Source organism: Zonotrichia leucophrys, chromosome 4 (genome assembly GCF_028769735.1).
Source record: "Zonotrichia leucophrys gambelii isolate GWCS_2022_RI chromosome 4, RI_Zleu_2.0, whole genome shotgun sequence".
NCBI lineage: Eukaryota > Metazoa > Chordata > Aves > Passeriformes > Passerellidae > Zonotrichia > Zonotrichia leucophrys.
This window is the reverse complement of record NC_088173.1, coordinates 43,620,227-43,635,466: the sequence shown is the minus strand read 5'-3', so window position 1 is coordinate 43,635,466 and position 15,240 is coordinate 43,620,227. Positions and strand designations below refer to the sequence as shown.

Sequence of the window (15,240 nt, the reverse complement as noted above, 5' to 3'; positions counted from 1 at the left end):
ATGTGGTCTTTTGGTGCTGCTGCTTTACAATGAATGGTCTGGTGCATGCTGAAATGCCAGCCAGTAATTTTGTAAATTTGTAATATGTACTTTCATAAATATCAAATGTATGACTCTTTCACTGGCCAATAATTGAGTTAATCAGCCTGAAGCAATGCAACTCCAGCGGGAAATAAATTGCAAGTGCTATCCAGACAGTGTGTGGCTGGAGCAGGAACACTCCCTGGCAGAGTGGGCAGTGAGGAAGTGGCAGGAGGACAATGCAAGACACTGCACTTTAACTGCAGAGGAGGCGAGATGCTGCACTCCAAACTGGAAACGAGGCAGATGTCATGCTTTTCCTGAACAGATCCAATAAATGGCTGCATTTGGAAGCAGCTCTCATTAGAGACACTCCTGTGTGTGTTGAGATTCATTTGATTTGCCTCTCCCATAAAGGAGATACTTGTGAACCGTTCGCCCATGGTCTCCCAAGGTCACAGCCTGATTGGGCGTGTACAGAGGGTGTTTGTGCTGTGCCAAGCCGTCAGGTCAGATTTCCAGCCATATTTCACCACAGTAAAGGAAGGGGCAAGGGAGGGAGGGTTAAACAGGCTGATTCCTTTGGACAGTATCACTTTTTGGCATGGCTGTATTCCATGAGATTAACAAAATAGATTGGTGTCCTCATTAGGTTTTCATTAAAAGTGATACTGTCATTTGTCTCAAATATGAGGCAAGAATGTGTGTCAACAAACGGAGAAAACAAAAAAAAAAAAAAACGGAGGGATGAGCATTCATACAAGCAAAATAGCAATAGCAGGTTCACTAGGGATGTCAAAGGAAAGTAAAGGCTTAGATGAACGGTTTTTAACTGTATTACTTGTTAATTTACATGTTAATTGTATTGAATTGGATAGCTGCTGAGATATTAAATTGGTTTTCATTATGTATTTAAAGTATTGATGTTATTAGCAATAGCAGTTAAAACTTAGCTTTTTCATGCTTATCTTTACTCTTAACATCTCTCATACAAATTGCATTATAACATTCTCAAAGAAAAAAAAATCTTACTTTTTTCTGAAGTCATATCAACCTGGAAGAGGAAAAATCAGGAGATTTAAAACTTCAAATACAATTGCCATACAGAAGCCACAAGTGAAATGCTAGTTGTATAGAGATGCATGGACTTAAATGGAACCAAGAATGCATTTAAAATAACAGTAAAAGCAGTAAAATAACAGTCAAAATAACAGTAAAAGTTAATTTATTTAGGGTCTCTAGAAATGGTTACTTCACTATAGTTATGGCCAACAGTAGATGCAAAATGTTGCAGTGTATTTTCTGTAAATGCTCTTAGCAATCACAGAGGACCTAAACTTTTGCATTACCAGGTTTGTGGTTACATTGCTCTTAATTTATTTCTTTCTGTCTAAAGCAAAATAGTGAAGGCATTTGGTCCATCTGGAAGGCAATCAGGAGGTTTCATGCATTGTGTTTCCTTGGACACATTCATTCTGAGAGCATGAACTGCATTTTTGCCTCTGTGCTCAGTGATGATGAAATGCAGGTGCACCAATGATGGCAGAACATGGGGCTGGATGCCACTAATGGCTATTGATACCTTTAATGGAAGCTGTGATGGCCCTCACAGGCCTCTTTTTTGATTTTTCAGAGTTATGTGGGTACATCAAAAAACCTATACAATTTTTCTGTTATTCAAAAGATAACACAGTCTTTGTCAAAAAAGAATTGAACAGAACACAATCTCAGACCATGAAAATTGAAGAAGTAAATTTTTAAGGTAGCTTTGTAATTTCAGTTTATTTCAGTTCTGCTAGCATTTGTCCACACCAGTACATGTTGTTTAAATTTGGCTCTGGAAAAATTTGCAAACTCAGAAGTAGCATTAAAGCTTTAATTTCCTATACAAACTTGTGGTAGGAATAGGACAACTGTGAAGAATGCAAATCAGCTGTGCAGTACTGCTGGTACAAGATACCACACATGGTAAAATCCCCAAGGTTTTACTAAGTGCTGAAAAGGTTTACAGAGTTCAAACTATTCTTTATAAAGATAAATACAATATGCTGTCTCAGTCAAGATGTTAGAAACCCTTGCCTTTCCATGAGCTGACACTGAACAGAAGGAAATCCCTGGCCATACGTGCGTGTTCATGCATGCCTGGCAATCCTTTAGGCTCACATAATTACATCTCACAGCCAGCAGTGTGTGTAACAGATCTGTAATAGCCTGAATTCCTCTGATGCACACATTGTCCTACATTGCCTACCCTGCATCCCTAACATGTCCTAGCTTCCCTCACTTTCAGTTCTTCCAGATCAGTCCAGATTTATGTCAGCATACTAATTAATATTATTAACATATAAATTAATGAAGTCAACAAAAATAGTTTAAAAGCTTATAGCCATCAATGAGCTTGTCTTTTTGTACTTTAGTTTCCTATAAAAATAGAAGTCATATTTACCATAGGAGTGGTAAATATTTTTGTAATGATAATAGAGAACTGCAAGCCATGCCACAGAGCTGCTGAATCTGTTGTGCAGGGCATGGGAAAGATGTCCATCATCTTTGGGGAGCTGGCTAATCTCACAGTGTTCCCAACAGCTGAACACCATCAAAATGTCAGGGCGCTTTTCTAACATTCCTCATCCGTGAAGGGGTCAGAGCTTAAGGAACATCTCTAAGTGCCAGACCGGGCTGGGAGCTCAGGGGGGAGCTGATACAATTTAGTTAGGGCTAAAGATGAACATTCCAAACCTTTATTTGTTACTTCTGGTTAAACACTGATTTTGTACTGGATGTCCATCACCCAGCTCAGTAAAGTGAAAAAACATCTACTGGATGTTATAAATGGAGAAGACTGGCCATCTTAACATAGGCAAAATTCAAGTCTGCCCATTCCCAAAGTGAGTCTGTGCAAGGCCCTCTTTGCTGTGTCTGTAGCACTGAGCTAAGGTCAGTTCTGAGTTGTGCCTGTTAGTTGTGTTTAAGCAACGTGTGTAGGCAAGAACATGCTGATTTAGCAACATTACCTCTTCTGGTTCTGGGTCTGAATCTGATTCCTTTTGGTCCCAAAGCGCCATGCAAAAAGAGAAGGGGGAAACAGAGCAGGCAAAAGGCAATTTTTTTTTCAGAAGAGAATAGGAAAAAGTAACTTCCCACAACATTTAACAGAAAAGAGGAAAACGCAGCACATTTCTGCAGTTGATTTCTTATGACAAAAAGCAATAAAACTGAACTGTCAATTTAAACACAAAAGGCTATAGAACCAAGCAAAATACAAACTGAAAAGTTAGATGTCTAGTGATCCTTTTTTGTACCAAAACTTTAAATGTATACACGCTTTTTTACCTATAAATTAGCATATATAAACACTTAAAATATTCAAGAACTATTACCATTTCAAGTCACAGAAATGTTGAGATGCTTTGCTTAAAAATTATGCTAAAATGCTATAATAAAGATTTACTATATTCTAAAAATGCTGAGAAGAAAATGATCATCATTTTGGGCAAATACATCTCTAAAAGGCATGCAGCTTCTAATCCAACCAGGAAAGGAAAAAACCCCTAGTGTTTTCAGAGAATAAACATAAACTGACACTTTCTAAGGAAACAAGTGTTTACTCTCTGAGGGCACTCCCACTCATCTCTTCTGAGACCTCAGGAAATACCTGATGATGTCTCCCAACACTGGCATTAGGAGTACCAAACCCAAGACACCAAAAACCCTTGCATGGAATTTTTTCCTTTTTCAAGCCCCTGCCCACAAAGCTTTAACCCTGTTTTGCCCTCCTCCTCATTTCTTGTTTGCATGATAATGCTGATGCCTGCAGCTGGGTATAATTTCACAGTACCTTTGTGTAAATGGGTAAAGTGATGTTTAAATTACATATGGCTTGATGAACGAGGCCTCTGGTAGATTTTGGCTCCTTCATGAACGATAATCGTCCGCAGGGCTCTTGAGTGCTATCTCGGACCTGGCACAGGAAAAAGAAACATTTAACCTGCTGCTCTGCTGTGTGACCTACTTGTGTTTCCCAAAAACTGTTCAGCAGGAGGGACCAGATGGGGAGAAAAAGTCCACTTAGGCAAAAAGAATGTGTTTTCACTTTTTTCCCCGTTGTTTGTAAATGTACATATGGATGTGTTTGTGTATTCGATATATATTGAATGTTGTTGGTGGAAAAGTCAACAGGGTGAGGAATCTGCAAAGCCAAAGGAAGGCAGTGGCACAGATAAAGGTGTAAATTAAAATAAGCTTACAAAATATTGCTGGTAAGGAGGGAGAAAGTTTAAAATTTGTCTAGCAGCACACAGCAAAAACAACACAGAGACAGAGTGGGTTGATTTTCTCCACTTACTGGAAGTTTCCATTCATAAATAATTTCTCTAAGAGTGTTATTTATACAACAGTAATAGTTTTCTTCTTTGTAGTGGGAATTCCTGGGTAGAAGGAAAAGTCTGTGGAAGAGGTTTCAGTGCTCTCTAATCTACCTCTCAGAAGAGGTGGTGATGGTGCCTCAGTGACAGCAGCCCTCCTGACCACAGTGGGTTAATACATTACTTAATTTGAGGGGAATGAAGGGTTTTTACTTTGGCTTTTATTTTACAAATTTTCCTACTCATAAAAAAGGTTTTTTAAGTGAAATAGTACAGGGATAAAATTAGGCTCCAGTTGGGAATTTTTATAAATTAAGTAGTTTGGCTTTGTTCACAAAAAATATGGTGAAGTGATAACTTGAAATATCCAAAAAGGAGTGAGCAACATTACCTTAACAAACAGAGGAAGTCTATTTTCTTTGAAGGCAAAGAAACTGAATATATGGTGCTGCCCACTCTTTGTGAGCGGCACTAGATTGCCAAAGCAGTCAACGTAAATGGGTTTTCCTTCTAACACCTGTTGGAAAGGAAAAAAAGCAAACAGTTAATTAATCCTTGGGAGGTGACTGGGATTGCTTCTTGCTCTACAACAGTACAAATCAGTTTCTGGAATTGTTGGGACTTGTCAGCATTTACAAGATTTGTTATGTACAGTGACCTAGAATATGTGGAAACATATCAGATTATTAAATCCCAAAGAGATCACATTGCTAATTTAGTAACAATAGTGCAGTACTTTAAATGACAACAGTATATTACTCAGTGTCGTAAATCCAGGGAAACTTTTAAATCTAGATTTTAATTTTGATTTTTGATTGACTCCAATTTTAGCATACCTTGCTAACCTGGCCTCATCACCACAGTCAAATAATTATTCTCTTCAGCTGTCAGAACTCAGAGTGTGTGCCTACTGAGTCCATTTATTTCAGCTGGATATGCAGAGGCCTAAGAGCTTTTGAAAGGCAGACTTCAGGTAAATATCTCTCTGAAATCTCTCTATAATGGCACTGCTTGTATCTTCAGATTGCTGTTGTTATGGCCCCTCCACATGGTTGAATATCAGATCAGCAGTTTGGGAAATGTTCCATTCAAACTGCAAATCCATTTGTGGCTTATCTTTACTTCCCAGAAATTCAGCCTTGTCTTTCAGTTTGATAAGCTCATATTTTATCTTGCTGATCTGCACAAGAGATACCTGTCAGAGCTTCAGGAACAGCGAGGACAGTTCTTTTAAAGGTGGGATTCTCATGGAAAAGAGACAGAACTAAGCAGAATGTGCCACCTAAGTTAAAGCACCTTCAACTTGTCATCCCTTCTAAGGAAGCTGACAGAGTCAGAAAAACTGCATGTAGCAGGCAGTTTGCTGAATTCCACATAGGAAAGCTTTTGCCTGCTCAGCAACAGATTTAATGTAATTTTATTTTCATGAAGCAGAATATTAATCAAACCTGCTACTTGAACTTCTTGGTATGTGAATGTGCTGACAAACAGTGATCCCTGTCAGCTGCCTTTCTGGTTAGTGATGTGCATTGATGAGGTTGCTGGAAGTCAGGATTTAGACACCATTTTTGGCTCCATCCCTCTCCCTTCAGCCCTGTGGGCTGAGTTTGTCATTGCCCTCTGGGAATAGGGTTTTCTCACTGCTTTTTCCTTACACCTGACAAAAGTCCAAGTTTCCATCTTATCATGGCTGCTGATACTGCATCATGACAGTACTTGTTGACAGATTATTTTTCAGTCCTTGTGGCAGATAGAAGGTGGAAAATACTAGTTCAAAAGCAGACAGTAGAAAATGGAGAAAACTTAAAGTCTTGTACAGTACCTCTACATCCCTGCTTCTGGCAACTTCAGCAAAGTTTTCTTGTTGTTCTAGAGTTTTATCAACCTTGTCATCTGTCATGCAGAAACATCTTAACCGTGCTTCAATGGGATCATGAGATTTGGCAAACACCACAAATTTGGCCATGTAGGGGACACAGATAATTTCTCTGTATACTTGGGAAGCAAAAGTAACAGATTCTTGTGTCTGACGACAGTCTATCAACCAAAATCTGTAAAAGAAAATGAAGAGTTGAGCCATCAGCAGAGAAGGTTTTAAGAAAGGAAATTCTGTGTTTTCCCATCCTGGCAGCACTAGCTGGCAACCAGAGCAATGGGAGATAACAAGTCAGAGGAGTAAAAAATGAATTGTCACTTCTGGTTTTTGTCTCCCACCCATCTTAAAGGAAATAGCAGCCAATTCCTTACATACAACAGCAAAACCTGAGGTCTTTAGGTGAACATAAATTACTTTGTCCACTGTGCAAAGCTGCATGCAAAATCAGAAACTATTCCTATGTGAATTTAGTCACCAAGCATTTTCCAAGGAGTAACACGTCCTGCCTTCTTTCCCAGCTACCACTTGAGTTTCTCTGGAGCTGATGCCATTTCTATTCAATAAAATCCACTGTGTGGGTGGAAAGCTCAAGTTTCCCAGCTGGCGGATGAAGGCGGAAGTCAGGAGGGGTCAGAGACAGCTCAAAAGCTGCTCTGATCCGTAGGGATGTTATTCCTCACGGTGGATTACGTGGCATTAGAACCCCAAAGCATACCTTTGGAGTGTGGCTGTTCTGCACTTACTCATCTGCAGCTGAACAGCAGCAAATTCCATGCTGTGCTCATCTTAAGAATGCTTAACAAACACACTGCCCAAAACCCCAGGCTGCTGACATTCGCAAGAGGGAAAGCATGTGTGCTACAGAAAGGCTCTGCACACTGATCCTTTCCTTTTCCTGCGTGGGAGAATTATGCTGTGCTGGGCTACAACTGGAGAGGCCACATCCTCTGAGAAACCACCAGATGCCTCAGTGATTTGCTGTCAAACACCAGGGGCTAAAAGGCCCCAACAGATATTAAGTCTTTTAAAAGCTGCAGCTCAGGAAATGGAAAACAAACATTGTGCCTCCAAGTCTTCAGTGTAATTCACATGGCAAGTATATCTCTTTCCCAAGCTCATCTTGGACAGAATTAGTTTTATGAACGGTGAAATTGTTGTCCATCATTAATGCTTAACTAGACATAAAAAAATTACTGTGAGTAGCAAAGAATCAGAAATCAGATGAAAAATCCCCTTTTTAAACTGCACCAGCATTCAAATCATGTTTGGGGCAAAGTAGATATTTGAACATTCATTTGGATTAAAAAGAAGAGGCAGAACCCATTAAAATCTCTACATGGAACCCTGCCTGTATCACAGAACATGAACAACAGTAATCAATTTTCCTGTCATCATCAGGATTAAGAAAAGATCTACCAGAAATATGAATTGTAAGACTATACAGTCTCTGGCTATCACATGTAGTCCCCTGCTGTTGGGGACTTGACAGTTTTAGGGATCTGGACCTCTCAAACTCTGTCTTGTTTCCACAGGTGGTTTTTAAATCAGCCTTTAATTCCTGCCTTTGCACAGACCTCTGCAGCAGCAGCAGCACTGAGCAGAATGCACTGTAAGATCCCCCTCTTGTGGCTACTGCTGCTACAGTGGAAAACTCAGTTACACCCAACAGAAATGTGCATCAGCAACCAGCAGGGGGAAACAGCCCGTTCTGAACTGAGAAAGGATAAAAAAATCTAATACTGTATTTCACCTAATGTTAATCTGGAGGTTGGACTGCATTTTAACACTGAATACACTATTTCAATAAATAACAAACCTAATTAACAGCAATAACTGCCCCAGATACTGAATGTTTGCACTGAATTTCATGAGCAAGTTATCCATGATGTTTTTAACTGTTTGCTGGAATACACAGCCTAGACAAAATATTTTCCAGGTCACAGATTGTATCTCCTCTTACAGAGGAGATTTTGGAGCATTTCTCTTATATGCATCATGAACACAAACTAAAATACATACCTACATTCATTTATATTACTCTTTTTTTTTAATGAAAATCTGTTTTCAGTAAGAGAGCAGTTAAATCTCATTACAAGAACAGATGTATGGAAGAGAGGCTTCTAGACCCCAGTCTGGCACACCTAGAGTCCCTTTCTGCCTGACTTCTCAGTTTTGGATATTCCAGAAGTAATATCTCTTACAAGATGTATGTGTGAGGTACCCAAATAAGGGACTTCTGCTTACATGGAAATTTGAATAATAATCAATCTGTCTGTTTGTTCTACTCTCCAAATGAAAATCATGTAACAAAAGTATTTGTGGAACAAAGGCATGTATTTGAGAGTATTCCTGTAAAAGTCCTGTTTGGTTGTGTAGGTACCTGGCAGACACATTTGTCGTGAAGGAAACACATTCATTAACAAAGGTCAGTGGCGTTGTCCCAGTGATGTCTTCCCATTGGGCAGGAGTAGTTCCTCCTGTAATGATAGAGGTTTAAAAATAAAATCAAAACCAAGCAAGTCTGCAACTTTTTTCCTTCTAAGAAATTCTTTACAGTTTTTAATTGCTGTGAAAAAAGTAATAATCCCAGATATACTTTCTCCTTGGATCTACAGTCTTCCACTAATGCTAGCAGGACTGGATAGGCTTACCCTGAAAATACCAAGTATCCAAATGATTTTTAAGTGCTGAGCCCTGTAGCACAGCATAAAATTAATTAATTAAATTAAACACTTGCAGCTCATTTCTGTCTCTTAAGGGAGACTGAAGGAGATGCTAATCACTTGGGAGCCATGGCAAGTCAAGTGTTAAACTCCAGTATTTTCCTCCTAAGTAAACTGCAACAGTAAGCCTGCACTACTCTTACTTTGCCAGGCAGAGGTATGTTGGTTCTCAAGAAGCAAACAATAAGGAAAATGCAAAAAAATCACCAAACCCCAAGTCTGTGATTATATTACACATGTCTTGTTAGTGCAAACAACAACTGTTATTTCTGGTATAAAGGAATTGTTTGGAAAGTAGCATATTTTCACAGCTTCTCGCCCCATCCAGCTTCCCCTGGGTGTAATCAGTTCACCCTTTGCAGCCCCAGGGCCTGACAGTTTGAGGAAGATCAAGGAGAGCTCCAGGACTGGCATCCCACCTGTTATGCTGCACAGTAACCTCAGCGTGGGCGTGTCGCCTCCGTAGCCGTTCATGAGCCCCTCGCTAGAGGCCTTGGGCACGGGAATTGTCATCGTGATGGGCTTGTGGAACTTCCTTCTCCTGGGCTCCAGCGTGACTATGGGACTGAAGGTAGCCTTGTTGCCCAAAATCTTCTTGGTAAGTTCAGTGTGCATAGGTTGTGCCTTTCCAAAGCAACAGGAGATAACAGAACAGTTACTTGAAAACAGTTAATGATGTGTAGAGAACTGGGTCTGTATATTGCCCACAAACTCCTCACCTTTTCAAATAGCACAATTTTCTATGAAAATCTGCAGACAGAAGAACTGACTGCCAGTGACAAGGGGAGACCTCACTTTTTAAACTTTCCCATGCCTGCCTCTTCTTCCGATCTCTTTTCTTGTTGCTTATCAGATTTTCACAGCATTAATTTAAATTCACTTAACCACTAGCAAATGATAACCTGGTTACTCTGGCTGTTTTAGGGTGCTATTCAGCTAGTCCCAGGATTTAAACAACCACAGTTTCCTGGAAGAAGTAAATCATGGATGCATGCAGCAGCAGGACAGGATGGAGATAGAGGAAAGACTTTCCTCTCTGTGGGAAGTGAATTGTTATACTGGTTCATTCACACTGAAAATGTGTACATTTAATAATAGTTCAGCATGTTTAATTATTGCAGCACTTTGTACTTCTCTGATGCCTTTCATAACAAGTATTTAGGAAATTCTATGACCTGACACTAATATCAGCATAATCACCAAAATTTCTTCCCAACGTTATATAGACAGTTAATAGACAAGACTCTGAACTAACTGGAAAACTCAAAGCTTTACCACTTGCTTTGATTCTGCATGGAATTTTTTCTTTTATTACTTTTACTGTAAGTGTTGTAGATAACGCACAACACGACAAGCTGGATATGCTGGTTGTCCATCCAAAAAAGGTGATTTGTCACCAAAAATAAAAACAAAACTCTGTGCATGCTTCAGTGTACCTGGAGGCCAACACGAATTCGCTTGGTGAGTGCCCCTTCTGGGAAGACAGCCTGCACCTGTGGGACCACGGTGCTGCTGAGCACACCTCCCTCGGGCCCGATGAGGTTGCTGTCCTGCTTGATGCGGGACACCACTGCAAAGTACTGGGGGAAATCCCGCGTGATGATGCGGCAGATCCGCTTCTTCTCAAGCTCCTCTGGAGTGTCAAGCACTGAGGGCAAAAGAGCAGAATTTCACAAAAACAATACAGCCACCTTCAAAATCCACTCAAGCTTTTCACAGTTTTGGGCAACTTAGGCAAAGTATTTTGTCTAGAAATAATGGGAAAAGGAAACACGCCCCTGTGTTCAGCTAAACCAGAGCAATCAAGAAAGAACAGACAGACAGACGAAGGCAGCAAACAGAAGACATTGGCAACACCTCCAAAATCATCAGCCAAACAAGCAAAGGGGTTGGTTCCAGCCCCTTCTCTCTCACCTATGTCCTGAAGTAGCATCAATGAAACAAAACTTCAAAACACTATCAAAATAGGAGTGCAGTTTTAATGCTGTGAGTTGTCTTGTTTACTTTGGGATTTGTGAAGTTTTTTGCAAAAAAACCATAACAAATTAATAACAACTTTTGCAGCTCCTAGACAGCCCAAGGCCATTCTGTTCTCTCAAAAAGCAAGAGTACCCATGACTGACATTTCCTCCCACACATGGAGCTGCTCCGAAAGGATCAGTATGATAATTGCCTTGTTTTGGAAAGTTGTGTGCTGTGTAAGCTTTTTGTTTAACACTATGAGAAGGAACAGGAGAAAACACAAGTCTGGAGTCTATTGTCAGCTTCATGAAGGGAGACATCCTGCCCCACTGCTTCAGCAAAGGAAGTGAGCACCATGGTGAAAGCTGCTACACCCAGGGTACAGAAGGAACACAGGAGCAGGGTAAGGAACCAAGTGCCACTGGATACCTTCATCCATCCCATTCAGGATTTCATTCAGTTCATCCTCGGTGTATTCACAGAAATGCTCCTTCCAGCTGTCCCCGTTCTCGCTGCGCAGGATCACCAGCTCTCTCTCCTTGCCACGCAGGGCAGCAAAATGGGGAATCTCCACAATCACGGGCCTGGCACAGCAACACAGCGCATTAAATGCACATGGGAGAGAGGAAAAACAGGATTAACAGCAACTCTATTCAGTCTGCTACAAAGTGACCTGGAATTCTACCTATTTAGCTGGAATACTTTGGCAAAATCCTAAACTAGTAGGTCACTAACACAGACTAGATTGTTACAGGGACCCAGTAAGTGCTGAAGGACAGATGAGAAAGTGCATTCACCTCTTTCCACAGTGTGAATGAGATTTGGTAAGATAATAGTGCTTATCTGCAAATTTGGTGATTGTTTTTGCAAATCCATCAAAAACTCATGCTCATTTTATTTGTCACTACTGTCTGGGTTAACCTGTGCAACTTCATTTCAAAGAGAATCTACTGTAATGTATAGGAACAGTAGGACAAATTCTGATCTCACTTATACTGGTGCAAATCAGAATAATTTCATTGCAATTCAGAGGCAATTGTGTCCTGTGCCAATTTCACTTTGTAATTCTATATATTCCAATGAATTTATTCCTGATTCACACCCTGGGAGAGATATAGGAAGTCTGAGATTGATTGGGTTACTATTGCAGTATAAGAGATAAGAATTTGCCGTGTTGCCTTACAAGTCAACATCTGCACCAGCATATGCACTCACATATATATATATATATATATACACACATATACAACACATATGTGTACATATAATATATCTGTATTGAGATATACATATACATACATACTCTTAGAAATAAGAGAGAATATATAAAGATATTTGTAGATACACTTCTCTAATTAGACGACTCACACAGGTTACCAGGTATGTAGTAAATGCCATGTGTTCTATCACACTGGTGGTATCCAACATAAAATTTATTGATTGATCAGTCCTTGATATAAAAAAAAGAGTTTAAAATTTACAGTAGATTCTTTTTTTTTTTTTGTGGTCCCAATCCAGGTTGCTTTGCTACAGACATCAAGCACAGAACTAGGAAGATTTCATGCCAAAACAAAAATGAAGGCCACAGTACTTGAAGAAAAAGATACAAACATACCACCAAAACAAAACCACAAACCACAAAGGTTGGAAAATGGTCCACTAAGGGTTAAGTGTACAAAATTTCAAATGATAGAAAGGGACAATATCATGGGCATAATGACATAAAAAAATCATATTGCAGAAGGAGGAGAAGAATGGGGAGGTCAGCATCCATCAATTTGTTTCAAGTCTCTCCTACCCAAGGAATTTGGTCCCAGGAGGCCCCAGCTGAAGGATTCGGCTGACCAAGCTTTCTCCCTCATTAAGTGGGGGAGGAGCCGTAGGCAGATGAAGTTTACTGAGTACATCCAAAGCAGCAGTGAAAGAAAGAACATAAATAAACTTTATGTATTTTTTGTGCCAGAACGCCAGTGCCACTGTCTGGTCCACAGAGTGGAATTAGGCTGTACACTGAATAAGGTTCCGTCCTAGCCATGACAATTTGGTGACCCAAATTAGAAAATCAGATTTGTTAATTTAGGATCTTTTCTTTCTCATGGAGGTTTTGGCCGTGTACTCAATGAGAGCAGGATCTGGACCTTAGAATGCACCCCTGCAAACAGTACAGTGAATTTTTGATCTCACTGCCAGCACAACACCTTGGAAAAGGCTTCCAGGAAGGGCACAAAGATCTGAGAATGAGTAAACTACACTACATGCCTGTCTTGCAGGGGAGACACTCTCATCAGATAGGAAAACCATTAAAAAAGAATGGGAGACATACTTAAAATCCATTTTGTGTGTGACAAAGATAATGGGAAGACTGAATGTGACAGCACAGTATTTCTTCTGCTCTTTAGATTTCTTTCTCCTTCTTTTTAGAAATGACCAAGATGTGAAAAGAATAAGTGGTAGCACTAACAAAGATGGTGACTCTGATGACTGCCTGTTATAAATGGATTTTAAAGCAATTGAGTTGTTTCCAAATGGATTTAAACTATTGGTGTGTCCAGCCACTTTTTTTACAGATTCTGAATGAAGTTTTCTACTGCATTAGAAGGGGTTTCTTCAGTCATCCACTTTTGGATGTCACAGTTGATAGGGCAGAATAGCTGGTGAAACAAATTTTCAGAAGTCCAGAAAACTGCCGCTTTCAGCCAAATATTGCTAAAGTGAGCTCAGCAGCAGACATAAATCTGATCTTTCTATGGGCTTTTCAGGGTGGGAAGGAAGAAATAGCCAAGAAAATCCAGAGTTGTCCTACTGTTTAATCTAGCAATTTCAACACCAGAAAAATCAACAGCACTGTGCTTCTGTTATAGTCCAAATTTCTGATACCACAACACAAGACTAAAATAAACTCCTGGACCTTGTGTTGTGTAGGTAGCAGGCTTCACATTTGGGGGTTAGTTCAGCACAGTGCTATTAGGTTTTTAAGTATAGCATGAGCTGCCATTTTTGGCTGCAAAAGTCTTTTCCCATTCTAATATCACAACACTGAGAAACAATTATATCCAAGGAAGCACATCAACCATGTTTGAAATACCTGTGTTGAAGAAAAAAGGTGTAAAAGCTTTGAGACTCATTCCCTGCCAGCTGCCCTGCATTTCACTCAACTGCTCTATTTGTTACCATGTGCTACAGAGATCCTGTCCAGCTCAGCTTTGCCAAAGGAACCATTTCAGTGCAAGGCAAACACAAAGAGGCTGAAGGTTTCCCTTCGGGCCACGCGGCCCCCTTACCCAAGGAACTGAGCCCCAGAGGGTCCCACTTCGATGAGGCGGCTGGCCAGCCCTTCTCCCTCCACCATGGGCGGCATGGTGGCCAGCCTGTGGCGCTTCACCAGGCGGCACGTCACGCGTGTGGGCGCCGTGCACTTGCGCGGGGGGATGATGATGCGCAGCCCGTTGTGCCGGCAGCCCCGCATGGCGCCGCCGCGAGCGTCCACCATGAAACTCACCAGGAAGCTGCAAAATCAGGGCAGACAGTGAGACCCAGAGCACAGCACTGGCTCCCTTGGTTACGTCCCACATACGTACAAACGTATGTTAATAGAGCTCTTGCTCAAGAGGTACAATGAGAAAAAGCCTTTCTCCCATGTGAAGCACCACATCATGCTGAGTTCACTACTAATTAAACTGGCAACTGCTATCCAACAGTTCTTGACAGAAAGTCTTATGTCACAGGGGTGCTGTTGGTAAAACACCAGCAGACATTAATAAATGTGAACACGTGTACCTATTGCAAACTGCAAATGTCACTACTCTGTACCTGCGAGAAGCTGTATTTAAAGTTGGCACTCTTTAAATACTTCACAAGTAAATATTATTTATGAGTCAAAAATAAAAAGTCAATTCTGATTGGATGGCTCAGGTTTTTTAGTTTTTTGGGTTTTTTTTAAGATTCTCAATATAATTTTCTAGGTATTTGATAAACAATAATTTCTTAGAAAAATGGGTTTGGATATTAAAAAAAAAATCAAATTTCATTCTGGAATTAATGAATAATTCATAGTCCATCGTGGGGTTATCACAAATTTATATAAACAAACCCCAGCATGTTGTTATCGTTTGAAGGCAAATTTGGGGTTTGGTCAGATGAGAAGAGCGAGGGTCACTATATAAAAGGTTTATTTATGGATTTTGGGTTTTCTGTGTTACCTTGCACAGCAATATATTGGGAAAACCTTGAGATGCAGAAAGACATCTACAGGGAGCTTACTTCTAGCACAAGGTAAATAATTGATTCCTTTTTT

At 40.3% G+C, this 15,240-nt stretch overlaps 1 protein-coding gene across 43 annotated transcripts in view; it reads right to left on the bottom strand.

Moving 5' to 3' along the window:
- ANK2 (ankyrin 2) overlaps positions 1 to 15,240 on the bottom strand; it is a 273,565-nt gene that overhangs the window by 21,817 nt on the left and 236,508 nt on the right. For 26 of the 43 annotated variants that reach the window (XM_064711446.1, XM_064711448.1, XM_064711467.1 and 23 more), the window contains 11 exons: positions 14,228 to 14,452; positions 12,745 to 12,843; positions 11,376 to 11,530; positions 10,421 to 10,632; positions 9,404 to 9,608; positions 8,642 to 8,738; positions 6,208 to 6,436; positions 4,777 to 4,902; positions 3,860 to 3,982; positions 3,036 to 3,065; positions 1,054 to 1,075 (listed from right to left, as the gene is read on the bottom strand). In XM_064711446.1, the coding sequence (XP_064567516.1) occupies positions 1,054 to 1,075; positions 3,036 to 3,065; positions 3,860 to 3,982; positions 4,777 to 4,902; positions 6,208 to 6,436; positions 8,642 to 8,738; positions 9,404 to 9,608; positions 10,421 to 10,632; positions 11,376 to 11,530; positions 12,745 to 12,843; positions 14,228 to 14,452 (1,523 nt within the window). The remainder of the gene's footprint in view (positions 1 to 1,053; positions 1,076 to 3,035; positions 3,066 to 3,859; positions 3,983 to 4,776; positions 4,903 to 6,207; positions 6,437 to 8,641; positions 8,739 to 9,403; positions 9,609 to 10,420; positions 10,633 to 11,375; positions 11,531 to 12,744; positions 12,844 to 14,227; positions 14,453 to 15,240) is intronic. The other 17 variants (XM_064711474.1, XM_064711460.1, XM_064711473.1 and 14 more) reach the window with 1 other exon arrangement.